This window comes from Argentina silus (genome assembly GCF_951799395.1).
Source record: "Argentina silus genome assembly, chromosome: 10".
In the NCBI taxonomy this organism is placed as follows: Eukaryota; Metazoa; Chordata; class Actinopteri; order Argentiniformes; family Argentinidae; genus Argentina; species Argentina silus.
This window is the reverse complement of record NC_139664.1, coordinates 7,623,545-7,636,748: the sequence shown is the minus strand read 5'-3', so window position 1 is coordinate 7,636,748 and position 13,204 is coordinate 7,623,545. Positions and strand designations below refer to the sequence as shown.

Below are 13,204 nucleotides of genomic sequence, written 5' to 3'. Positions count from 1 at the left end.
GGTTTGACCTCTCATTTCTCTCTCTCTCTCTCTCTCTCTCTCATTCACTCTCTACCTCCTCGCCCCCCTCCCCTCCCCAACTCTCTCTAATTCAGTGTTCAACAGGCCCTTGGCTGGTGTTCCACTGGAATCGGCAGCTCTGACCCTGAAGCTGAACTCATTGCGGGGCCGTTATGTCCGTCTCTGTGAGGACTACACCAAGCTGGGCCAATCCTGCTCTGAGACAGGTAAGTGGAGGCCTGAATGTGATAAAAAATATTTCTTAAAGTTGGGCACCCCTTTGGCAAGACACCTCACATCTTCTCTGACTTCTCTTCTCTGTCATCATGTCTCTCTGACTGTTTCCTTTTCTCTTGTATCCACTAATAATACTTCCTCTCTTTTTCTCCCGTATGTTTTCTTTTGTTAGCATTCTATTCATCCCTGTGTACTTTTCCTCTTTTTCTCTTCCACAGTTCCAGTCACAGTTAAGAAGTGTAGGGAGTGTCCAGAGGAATGGCTGCATGTAGGGGATAAATGCTACAGCTTCAGCAATGACAAGCTGGACTGGCTGAACAGCAGGGACAGTTGTACAAATATGGGGAGCCATCTTACCATCCTGCACAGCAAGGAACAGCATGTAAGGGAGAGTGGTGTGTGTGTGTGTGTGTGTGTGTGTGTGTGTGTGTGTGTGTGTGCGCGCACACATGTGTGTGTGTGTGTGTGTTCCTCTCAGTTCAACTACAACTGTGTTTGTTTCTAGGAGGCTCTGGAAAAAGAGGCCAGGAGGATTGGTGGGTTTGACTACCACTTCTGGATTGGTCTTTCAGACATAGAGAAGGAGGGAGATTGGAGATGGGTGGACAACACAACCATCCAAACCAAGTATGCAAATCCCATTCCACATTAAATAATACAAGCATTTTTGATCAGATATCTCATAGATTGACCATGTTCTCCCTTTTTCTTTATTTCTACTCTCTCTCTCTCTCTCTCTCTCTCTCTCTCTCTCTCTCTTTCTCTCTCTCAGATATTGGGATGAGTGGAGCTCGGAGCCTGATAACCATCAGTCTGGTGGAGCGCATGGGGAGGACTGTGCTACTCTCGACAGCCACTCACAAACCTGGTTTGATGTTCCATGTGAAAACATCTACAAACGCATCTGTCAGATGGATGCCATTCAGCTCAACTGAATCAACACAATAAATGGAAATTACATTTTTGGAAGACAAGGACAGATTTAAACACATAAAATAGCAATTGTCATTCCCTTCTGAAAGTATAAGATGTAACCACTTACTAAATCTCAACCTTACAGTCCTCTAATAATGTAAACTGATGCACAGATTCTAATCAACTCTGACTGCTGCTTGCTGTCATACTGCTTGTTTGCTGTATCCTACTTGTAAATGTGATATATTTTTAACAAACCAAACTAAATCATGTTTTATTTGCCAATCAATCAATCATCAATCACCCCCCCCCCCCCCCCCCACACACACACACACAAGAAAACACACATGCACACCCCCAGGGAGAACAAATGTATTCTGTAATGCTGCATAAACTATTGATAATGAAATATTTTTGATATTTTTGCAAAATATGTCAATAAAACTGACTTTTTAATCAATCAAATCAAAGATTATCTACTGCATGTCCTATGTATTGGAAAGGAATTTGCATTATTTTAGCTCTATAAATAAATCAAACAATTACTATGAGGTTAAAGTACAGATTTGATTCGATCAGATTAGTTTCACCATTTAGAAATTACAACCCTAATATACATTCTCCCTCTATTTCTGGGCAAATTGGCATTTTACATTTTACATCTAATTAACATCCAATTTACATTTCCTGATGATAAGATTTAAGGCAAAAACACCTGAAAACAAACAACTGAAGGTGGATGCAGTACAGGCCTGGCAGAGCATCACCAGAGAATATACCCAGCGTCTGGTGGAGTCAATGATTCGAAGACTTCAAGCAGTTATTACATGTTTGGTCTGTCGAGCAAATACTAAACATGAGTACTAATTTGGATATTATGTTTTTTTCCAAAACTTTTGGAACCCTGAAACAGGGGGAGTATGTTTAAAAATGTTTGTTCTTTCTAAAAGGTGAACCCAATCTGAAAAAAACGCCACTGAATTAAAGCTTAGAATCTCTACTTTGATCACATAGTAATTGTTTGATTTCAAATCCAAACTTGTGGAGTATAAGAAGACAAAATGCTTCCGCTTTCCAATACTTGTGGAGGGCACTTTAGCTAAATCACACATGTTCTGGTTTACCGGTGTGACCATTATTTTGATCTGTGGAGAATGTAGGACTCTTAATTTTTCATTATAGACGATATTGTTATTGTCTTCAGAAGATAAATACAGGAGAAAATAATGTGTCGGTAGGCCTTCATACTTTTGCCACAAGGTGACAGTGTTTTAAAAGGAAGCCTCGCCTTTGGCCTTGGCCGTAAAGAACACTCCTCCTTTTCAAGCTTCGTCCAATGAGCATTGACGTTCCTTTGTTGTCAAACGTGCGCTGACAGCGGAACCGAGCGATCTTTGGGACAGGCTAGCAAGTTCATCAAAACAAGGTAATTTACACAAAATGATTTTCATTTGAACGCATATGTTAACGGATTTAGATTAACACAAATTGTACAGTAGCCAATGCAATGTTGACGGTATACTTGAGTTGGTAGACGATCATATTATGAGAAGAGGCCTAGCGCAGTGACGCATCGCGCCGTAGTAATAATAGCTGGCTAGCATGACTTGTGCTCTCCCGCATTGAGCATTCCTACAACTACAACCAGGTTACAGAGAGCATTGCATGTTGTGTTCCTCTGGTTGCTGTTCGACATTACATTCATGTCCTGACAGTCTCCCTGGCTTATCTAATTTCTCGTCCGTAATTTAGGTCCAACCTTAGTCACTGTTAGCTATGTTGCTAGCTACAACTCGAGCAAGCGCTCAGCTTCCACAGTACGGCCGCTCGTTGTACTTAGAGATAGATAGATAAGTGCTTTATTGATCCCCGAGGGGAAATTAAGGCGTTACAGCAGCTCACATCAAAAACAACAACAACAACAAAATAAAATGACAATATAATAATATAATAAAATAGACATCTGAAACATTATATACATTAAGAACAGTCCAGTATGATTTAACATCCCCCAGCTTGACTCTGATCACCCCGATCGAGCCAGCCGAAGGCAGGCAGAAAAGATCTCCTATAGCTCTCCTTAGTGCGACGTGGTTGTAGTAGTCTGTTGCTAAAGGAGCTTCTCTGCTCTACCACAATGTCATGTAGGGGATGGGAGGGATTGTCCATGATGGCCAGGAGTTTGGTCCTCATCCTCCTATTGACCACCTCCTCCACAGTGTCCAGGGTGACACCGAGGACTGAACCAGCTTTCCTAATAAGCTTGTTCAGCCTCTTGGTGTCACCTTTCTTGATGCTGTATGTAGAATTTGACTAACCTGAATCAGATGAGGGTTTATGGAATTTTATTTCAACACTCTCTACTTGTAAATAATGCATCATATACGGAAACACTAGGCCTGTTTTCCTGATTATTTCCTGCACCAATAATGTAGCTAATAAGAAGAGGCACTATAACCAACTCCTGGCAGGGCTGTCAAAGTAATGAGTTTTCAGTGGGCCTGTTGTGTAGCTTAATAAAGACAAGAGCTCGGCTTCCAGCCCTCTACAAGTCTGACTTGAAGTTGTCCAGAACAAGTCCCATTTAATTATGTGCAATATAATGTGCTCTTGACCAGCTTTGACCAGAGCAGAGAGACGTTGCACATTATGAGAATTAAATTACTAACTTGGAGCTCTGCCACCAGTACTTTTCATGGGATTGTTTTGGTCAGGCAAAGCCAGAGGAATACATAAACAAGACATCTTAAAAGCGCTGATAAAACATTTAAATCCCAAATATATAAATGATTCAATGAATGTCAGTAATTCAACTCAACAATAATAACAAGAAATATAATGCACAGTAATAAAGTAACCAAACACATTTTCACACTCTGTCTCACACCCTCTCCGTCTGTCTTATGCTTGTATTCCCCACTCTTTCATTCTCTCTCTCACTCCTCACCTCTATTCCCCCCTTATATGCCCCCCCATTATTTATTTCCCCCTGTGTTGCTCTGCTTTACTTGTCCTTTGCTTCCTGCTTACTCTTACTTGCCCTCTTCTTCCCCCCTTCTTTTAGATGGAGGTAGAGCAGCTCAACTCTCTCTCTGGCCCAGCATTGGCCCAGGCTGTCAGTTCGTTGTTGGAGACTCCAGGCCTCTATGTGTTCTCTGACATCCTGGAACTGCCCAACGTCAGAGAGGTAACACACACACACACACACACACACACACACACACACACACAGTGCAACAACATTCCACAGCCATACTTACAGCACAGACACAAAAAGCACAGCAACACCCCTTAGACACACAGATTTGTTTATTCCCTCTCTATTGTTCTCTCCATCTCTTACCCCCTCCCACCCCACTCCCCCCCCACTCCCACCCCCCCAGCTGGAGACAGGCCCACACGCGCCAGTGTACCAGCTCCTCAACCTCTTCGCCTATGGAACCTACTGCGACTATAAAGGTACGGCAGTGGCAGCAGCACCCTGTAAATAAGTAATGCAGGAACCCTGGAGCTGTTTTTATTATTAGCAGTATTTCTCTGTGCCTGCCTGGCAGGCAGCTCGTCACTGTCCCCACGCTGTCCTGGGATGCAGCAAGGGTAATTTACTGAGTCAATCACAGGAGTTTTGTTGGCCCTTTGTGTGGAGCATTGTTGGACATTCCGATTGATTCTCGATGGCTGACATTACATTGTGCTGCTGCCGCTAATTCTATTCTCATTGGACTCATCAGCATTAGGCTAAATTAAAAAATCAGGGATTCGTCGCTCGCTGGCAACGGGACTGGCTTGAGGCAGGCAAAACCTAAGAGAGAAATTGGATGTGTTTTTCCAGATCCTTTCCAGTGATCACTGTGTCAACACACAGCGTATCCACTTTCATAGCGTATGGCAGGATTGTAGACTGGAGCCCTTAGAGGAACTGTCAACTCAGTCCTCAAAGGGTTTTGATCGTGTCCCCCGTGGGAACACAGAAGCTCCAGGCTCAAGGGGGGCTGCACTGGAGACCTGTTTGCCTCCTCTGCTGTGACTACAAAAATAGCTCCCTGCTCACCGGCAGCCATTATGTATTTTTTTGCCCCGTCTGTGTGATGATGTGTCCCTGTCACGATAGGTAGATTACTTCAACTTAACCCTTTCATCTTTTTCTCTCCCCCCTCTCTCTCTATGTTTGTTTAGAGAGGGCAGCCTCCCTGCCAGAGCTGACCCCAGCACAGAGGAACAAGCTCCGTCACCTTTCCATCATCAGTCTGGCATCCAATCTCAAGGTACCACTAGAGGACAGGTCTGGTTTCTAGTTGACTTGGTCATGTTTTTTTATTGAAGGGCTCCAGGTCGGATACCAGCGGCTACAGTATTTCCAACTTATTTTTTGTTCCTGTACTGTTCTCACCAAGAGTCAGTGGGTGAGATATTAGGTAGTTGATTCGGCTCTGATGTTTAATGATATGAGCAACTGTGATTAGAAGACAAGTTGCTTTGTAGCACAGGCACATTAACAAGATAAAAGAGGGACTTTTTAATAGCCTGTCTGAGGTCCCAGGCTTTGGACTATATTTATATCAGGTAGATTAGAAGGATGGCAGCGGAGAATCAGATAATCATGAGAGAGAGAGAGATCCTGTGTACTGATATACTCTGTCCTCTCTTTTCTGTTGTTATCCATCCATCTCATCCTCCTTCTCTCATCAGCTCACCTTTTTCTCTCTCTCTCTCTCTCTCTCTCTTTACATCCTTTTCTTGGTTGCACCCTATTTTCATTTCATCTCCCCCTTGCTATTTTCCTCTTCTATTTCCCTCTCTATATCCCCAATAAATAATTGATTAATTCATTCTCCTCTAGCTCAGTCTTTCCCGTCTCTTTTCTACCTCCGCCTCTCATTGTCCTATCTTTCTCTATCTCTATTCTTTTGTATACTCTGGACACTTTGAAGCTCTCTATGTGCACTCCTTAATTGCCCAATAAAAGCTTGTTCAATCTCTCCCCCTCTCTCTGTCTCTGTCTCCCCCTCGCTCTCTCACACTGCTTCCCTCCCTCCCCCTACAGTTTTGTTACTTTTATATTGACTGAAAATCCAAATCTCTCTCTCTCCCCCCCCAGTGCCTGCCCTACTCCCTGCTCTTACAGCAGCTGGAGCTGAAGAACGTGCGGGAGCTGGAAGACCTGCTGATTGAGGCGGTCTACTGTGACATCATCCAGGGCAAGCTGGACCAGAGGAACCAGCAGGTGGAGGTGGACTGCAGCGTGGGTCGAGACCTAGGCCCCAACGAGCTGCCCAACATAGCCAACACACTGCAGGAGTGGTGTGTGGGTGTGGGTGTGGGTGTGGGTGTGTGTGTCTGGGTGTGTTTGTTACTAACATCCCACTGAGGGTCTTTAAAGTATGGAAGTAGTGATTTGCAGTAATTTTGCTGTGTCAGTAATGATCTCTCTCCCTCTCAGGTGTTCGGGGTGTGAGGCAGTCCTGTGTGGGATTGAGGAGCAGGTCACCAGAGCCAACCAGTACAGAGAGAGCCAACTAAAAGTCAAAGTTCAGGTGGAGACAGAGGTCAGTTCTGGTGTTTCCCTTGCAGTCCTCGACTGAGTGCCCGTATAATTTCAGTGGCTGAGGATTTAAGTGTCTAGAGGTTTTATTGAGGCTTTTAGCCATAGATTACATATAGTTCTTGCTTTACTGAGTTCAAAGTAGAGGTTGCCCCCCCTAAGTGTGTGTTATGAGAAGGTAAAGTAACTTGTATCAGTTAAAGGTCCAGTGTGTAACATTAAAGCTTCCTAATGGTTATAATGACTATGTTTAATCGATAGCGATCCGGGAATTAGATCCGTTGAAAGATCCGTTTCATTTTACAAGTGTCCTGTCCTGAAAACCGGTTTGCATACAGTACCAGTCATAAGTTTCGACACACCGTCTCATTCAATGGTTTTTCTTTATTTTTTTTTATTATTTTCTACATTGTAGATTAATACTGAAGACATCAAAACTATGAAAGAACACATATGGAATTATGTAGTAAACAAAAAAGTGTTAAACAAACCAGAATATGTTTTATATTTTAGATTCTTCAAAGTAGCCACCTTTTGGTTTGATGACAGCTTTCCACACTTCTGGCATATTCTCAATCAGATTCATGAGGTGTGCCTTGTCAAGAGTTAATTTGTGGAATTTCTTGCCTTCTTAATGTGTTTGAGACCATCAGTTGTGTTGTGCAGAGGTAGGGTTAGTACACAGTTCTATACAGTGAATAGCCCTATTCTAATCCATATTATGGCAAGAACCACTCAACTAAGTAAAGAGAAACGACAGTCCATCATTACTTTAAGACATGAAGGTCAGTCAATCCGGAAAATTTCAAGAACTTTGAATGTATCCTCAAGTGCAGTTGCAAAAACCATCAAATGCTATGATGAAACTGGCTCTCATGAGGACTGCCCCAGGAAAGGAAGACCAAGAGTTACCTCTGCTGCAGAGGATAAGTTCATTAGAGTTACCAGCCTCAGAAGCCGCAAATTAACAGCACCTCAGATTAGAGCCCACATAAATGCTTCAGAGTTCAAGTAGCAGACACATCTCAACATCAACTGTTCAGAGGAGACTGCGTGAATCAGGCCTTCATGGTCGAATTGCTGCAAAGAAGCCACTACTGAGGAAGAACAAGAAGAAGAAGAGAATTTCTTGGGCCAAGAAACACAAGGAATGGACATTAGACCAGTAGAAATCTGTACTTTGGTCTGATGAGTCCAAATTAGAGATTTTTGGTTCCACCCGCCGTGTCTTTGTGAGACGCAGAAAAGGTGAGCGGATGGTTTCTAAATGTGTGGTTCCCACCGTGAAGCATGGAGGAGGAGGTGTGATGGTGTGGGGGTGCTTTGCTGGTGACACTGTTGGTGATTTATTCAAAATTCACGGCACACTTAACCAGCATGGCTACCACAGCATTCTGCAGCGACATGCCATCCCATCTGGTTTGCGCTTAGTGGGACCATCATTTGTTTTTCAACAGGACAATGACCCCAAACACACCTCCAGGCTATGTAAGGGCTATTTGACCCAGAAGGAGAGTGATGGAGTGCTGCGTCAGATGACCTGGCCTCCACAATCACCCGACCTAAACCCAATTGAGATGGTTTGGGATGAGTTGGACCGCAGAGTGAAGGCAAAGCAGCCAACAAGTGCTCAGCACCTCTGGGAACTCCTTCAAGACTGTTGGAAAACCATTCCAGGTGACTACCTCATGAAGCTGATTGAGAGAATGCCAAGAGTATGCAAAGCTGTCATCAAAGCAAAAGGTGGCTACTTTGAAGAATCTAAAATATAAAACATATTCTGGTTTGTTTAACACTTTTTTGTTTACTACATAATTCCATATGTGTTCCTTCATAGTTTTGATGTCTTCAATATTAATCTACAATGTAGAAAATAATAAAAAAAAAAGAAAGAAAAACCATTAAATGAGAAGGTGTGTTCAAACCTTTGACTGGTACTGTATGTGATACCAGGGGTGTTATAGGGGAGTAGACTCACCGATTCATTGCCTTTCTGTATCTGGTGGCTGCCTCTTAGAATCGTGGGCACATGCACAAATACACCAGTAAATGTCAATTTCAGGGGGTATTATAATTAGGGAGGATGTTGTTGTTTGTGACTTTGAACTGGACTTTGTCGCAGTGGTCAGAGGTGGCAGATTTCCAACGAACTTCCACCCTGCTCCTTTAAACCCACCATCCATTTCCACTTTCTCATTGTTTTTCTCTCCCCTCAGGTGTCAAACCTACAGAAAACATTAAAGGCTAGCTCTGCCTCCCCGTCATCTGGTCCTGCCCCTGCAGGGGCAGCATCCAATCAAGACGCAGACCAGCCGGCAGAGCCACGAGACCCTGCCTCCTCCCAGGAACCACGGCAACCGGGCAAGAAGAGTTCAAAGGTTAAAGGGTAAGTCCGGTGATGTTCATCAATATTGGGGTCAACATCTTCATGTTTCCATGGAGATGTGATAACGTATATTCTGAGGTTGCCATGTACATTGACCTACCCTGTCATGGCCAGTTGTTGCTAGGTCACAGCAGTAGTTTGTGGCGAGAAGCATTCTACATCGGTCTAAGGAATATTCCAAACGACATCGGTTAGACTCATAAGCATGAAAAAGGTTGGGATTCAACCTCTGCATTAAAGTAAATTAGCTACGTTCTTATCAAGTGCATCTTCAACTTCGCACATAATCACTGTTTTTGTCCTTGTAAACATCAATTCAAAAGCCACCTGAGCTGCCAAAGTGTATGTGCGTGCGTGCGTGCGCATGTATGCCTGTGTGTGTGTCAGTGCATACTTCAGCTTCATTATCAGAGATGCAGTGCTTTGTAGTGGTGCTCTAAACCTGCTACCAGGGGCTCTCTGTGTATTCTGCCTCCATCCGGCTCAATTACCAAGCGCTAATTTCACATCTGTCCTGGATTAGAAAATGTCACTGAATACACAAATGCTTTAGGTGCTCTCCTTGCGCAAGCAATGTTTTGAAGATATGACAAGATGAGTTGTTGTCTGGGTTTTGTTCTTGTAGAAAATGACAATGATTTTCTTAATAACTGACACTTTGACAGCGTAAAATACAGAGCTGCTGCCAAACGCAACAGTATCATCTCAAATGCTTGGCACTAGCACTTTGCAAAAGGACAGGTTTTGAAGTAAATGTGAAAAGTGTTTTTGTGTAATAGTCATTTTTGGCAACATCTCTCCTTTTTTTGCATTGGCAAAATGGGGCCCATTGAGTAGAAATAACAATGACAAAATACAGCACATTTTCCTGCCTTGCTTTTTAGGGGTCTTAAATTTAGCTACGCTGTTAAGCAAAAGTAAACAAAATCGCGATACAATTTGATACAGAATACACACTCATTAGCTCTAAGACCTGGTGTATAACTGTCATTAGCTGTGTAATGAACGGTGTGGTAATGGTTTCCTCTGTCTTTCGCTCTCAGGCTGCGTGGTAGTGGGAAGATCTGGTCTAAGTCCAACTGAAGGAGAGACACCCCACTGATATGGAGAGACACCCCACTGATCCACCGACTGACTGACACACAGGTTGACAGAGAGGCGCAAATACCGATAATGTGACCAATGCACGGACGGACGGACAGACACACACACAATGAAAATATGAACATTTATACACAACAGATTCACAGACACAGACACAGACACAGAGACAAACACACTGGCTGATGCCAGGGCAGTGAGGGAGACAGAATGACACCCATTCTGACAGTTGCACACAACCAACCAACCAACCAACCAACCAGGCAGACAGGCAGACAGGCAGACCAACTATCTGCACTGTGTATATTCACAGAGCCACCTATACCCATTCTACACGTGTACACAGACAAACAATATGTACCGAGCAGAGTGTCATTAACGTCTGTCTACGATCAGGAGAGGCAGAGCCACAAGCAGTGAAACAGAATGTGTGTATTTGATGTGTGTGTACTCTATTGTTTTAAAAAAAATTGTTTTGGTTGTTTGTTTGTATTTTTCTTCTGAGGATTGAGTTAAGACATGTATAAAATCAGGATATTAATTGTTGGGAATAAATTGAACCCCTGTACTAATCCAGACTTTTCATTACTGTCTCTGTCACTTTTCCTTTTTTTAAGTGAACTTCAAAGTGCATCTCTTGAGGGCGCATCACTAAATGCTAACTCGCAGAAGGGGGGCTATCAGTTAGGAGGTCAAGCCATTAATTAGGGCATCCCCCTAAAGAGACTAATATATTATAGAACTGAGACTTCCCCGGTGTTCAGTCGGCATGGTTACACACACACACACACACACACACACACACACACACACACGCTAGCACATAGGCTTACACAGAGGGAGAGCACATTCATATTTGATGTCAGTATGTTTTGCCCAAAGCCTCTATTTCACCGTCAAAATCGCCTGTCGGAATTGTCTGCCTACCCTCCCTCATGGTCTAAATTTCCTTTTTCACGCTCGTCCTGTCCATCTCACTCTCTATCGCCTCCTTCCTTTGTTCACTCATTCTCTCTCACTCTGTTTTCTCTAAAAAACCTCTTCCCTCTGTCCTGCATGACGTTAATGGTAGCAATTAACTCCCCTGGCACCCACAGAGAGAAAGAGGGATAGAGAGAGACAGGGAAATGATCCTATTCTGTTTTAACCCCATTTCCTTCCTCACTTTCTATCCCTCGCTCCATCTCTCCTTCTTTCTCTCCCTCTATAAATAGCGGTGTTAATTTCAGTCAGTGTGATTGAGCTTTAGTGTTTCACAGTTAGCTCTGGTCTTAACGGATGGGAGCTGTGAATTCTAGCAGCTGTACACCTAGGAGTGTGTGTGTGTCTGTGAGAAGGATACTTTGTGTTTGTGCGTGTCTGTGCGAGCGCATTAATTTTAGAGAGCAACTTTAGTGTGTCCAGATGACTGTGTGTGTGTGTGTTTGTGCCTGCACACGCAGGCTGATGTGCTGCAGTGTCTGCTAGTTTGAGTCTCATAACTAGCCAGTCGTTAAAACATCCAAGTGGACTCCAGCCAATCAATTACTTTGATTGATCAGTAAAATGCTTGGAGGAAATGAAAACCAACCCAGCAGAGACTTGTTGTGAATCTCAATAGATACTCTCCCCCCTCCCTCCCTCTCCTCTTCTCCTCTCCCTTCATCTGGACTCCTATGACAGAACTGGACAGAGGAAGGCAAATACATAGGCTTCCTCCATATTACATTCATCTATCCTGTCTTTATGCATATCCGTGCAGATAAGGGCGAAGAGACGAGGAAAGGAAGCCACTTTAGACTATTGAGACGCACCCTTTGTCATATTTTAAGCCTAATCCCTCCCACACCGCAGGACCCAATCAAGCCCAGTCACACACAGCAGTAAAACACCAGTGTTGAGCCTTTATTGAGCTTCCATCATCATACAGTGGGACCACACGTCTACACGAATGCTACTCAGAATCACGGAATACTGGACTGTACTGTAGAACTGCATGAGTTACAGATGATGTCACAGCACTATGTGTAGTGTAGTGGAAGTCCAGAGGGTCATTTCACAAAGCTGGAAGAAAGAGTAGGACAGGTACTGTGAGCTACACAGGCATAAGCTTGGAAGTCTGTGCCAAATTTGGACAAAAACACAAATGTCTGTAAAACAAATAATTTTAAACTGTATACGATACAATACATTTATATCTCTTTTACTGTATCATTGCAGCTTGAAAAACATGTATATTTCCAATCAACCCACGCTATCACCATGGGGACTTGTCTTTTCTATACTAACGATACTCCTCTGCATAGCCTATACTTCAGTGGGAAAAAATAACATGCTCACGGCAAGGCACAACGAACAGGGAGAGAGATGAAAAGCAGGCAGAAAATTAAAAGAACAAATCAGGAGATTCATTTTGAGCAGAATCACCCTTGACACATTGCGTGTGGAAGCTGCAGTATTTGCATTGCATTTGGAAGCGCCCGAGCTGGGAGTAAACAGCGATTTCTGGACCGTGGCGTGTTAAATACATTGGCTGCTGGCTACAACCCTACAAACCAGCTTTGTGAGAAGCCCCCATTCAGTCTTAGGGAAACACTGAGATGCTTTTAACCCTGCACAAGCCGAATGTCTCCTCAACAACTGTACTGTTTCCCTATATGAAATAGCCACACGTGTAATAGTATCACAAAAAGTTAGGGGATACTCAGTTAAATGGCATTCAGGGGGAATAAAATGTTGGGTATGTCGCTAACAATGTTTGCTTGTGAATTAGTCATGGCAGGTAAAGCGCAGAGCGGTTGCTACAGCTCCGGGCAGTACAGGGGAATATAAAACAGAGTGGTCTACGGCGACACAGAGCCATATAAAACAGAGAAGATTTACACCAAGCACAGAGGTAGGAGGGAGGAGACAGGGAGCAGCAGGAAGAAGAGAAGAGATTAGATTGTGTTTTCTAGACCTCGGGGAAGCAAGAGGTTTCGGCAATGGCTGGATACCTGGATTCCTGATTTCATTTCACAGTTAGAGAGAAATAAACTTGCGCC

General features: G+C 43.6%; 2 protein-coding genes across 2 annotated transcripts in view; both read left to right on the top strand.

The window, feature by feature from the left end:
• Positions 1-1,605, top strand: part of cldc1 (C-type lectin domain containing 1) — a 2,994-nt gene extending 1,389 nt beyond the window's left edge. Inside the window, exons 3-6 of the mRNA XM_083678181.1 lie at positions 96-227; positions 456-619; positions 743-864; positions 1,010-1,605. Of these exons, the coding sequence (XP_083534307.1) occupies positions 96-227; positions 456-619; positions 743-864; positions 1,010-1,172 (581 nt within the window). The 3' untranslated portion in view covers positions 1,173-1,605. The remainder of the gene's footprint in view (positions 1-95; positions 228-455; positions 620-742; positions 865-1,009) is intronic.
• An 888-nt stretch (positions 1,606-2,493) lies between these two features.
• Positions 2,494-10,759, top strand: cops7a (COP9 constitutive photomorphogenic homolog subunit 7A). Its single transcript, XM_083679770.1, has 8 exons — positions 2,494-2,578; positions 4,217-4,339; positions 4,536-4,611; positions 5,329-5,417; positions 6,251-6,453; positions 6,593-6,698; positions 8,911-9,080; positions 10,124-10,759. The coding sequence occupies exons 2-8, from the start codon at positions 4,217-4,219 to the stop codon at positions 10,161-10,163; spliced, it is 807 nt and encodes a 268-aa protein (XP_083535896.1). The 5' UTR covers positions 2,494-2,578; the 3' UTR covers positions 10,164-10,759.
• The last annotated feature ends 2,445 nt before the right edge of the window (positions 10,760-13,204 follow it).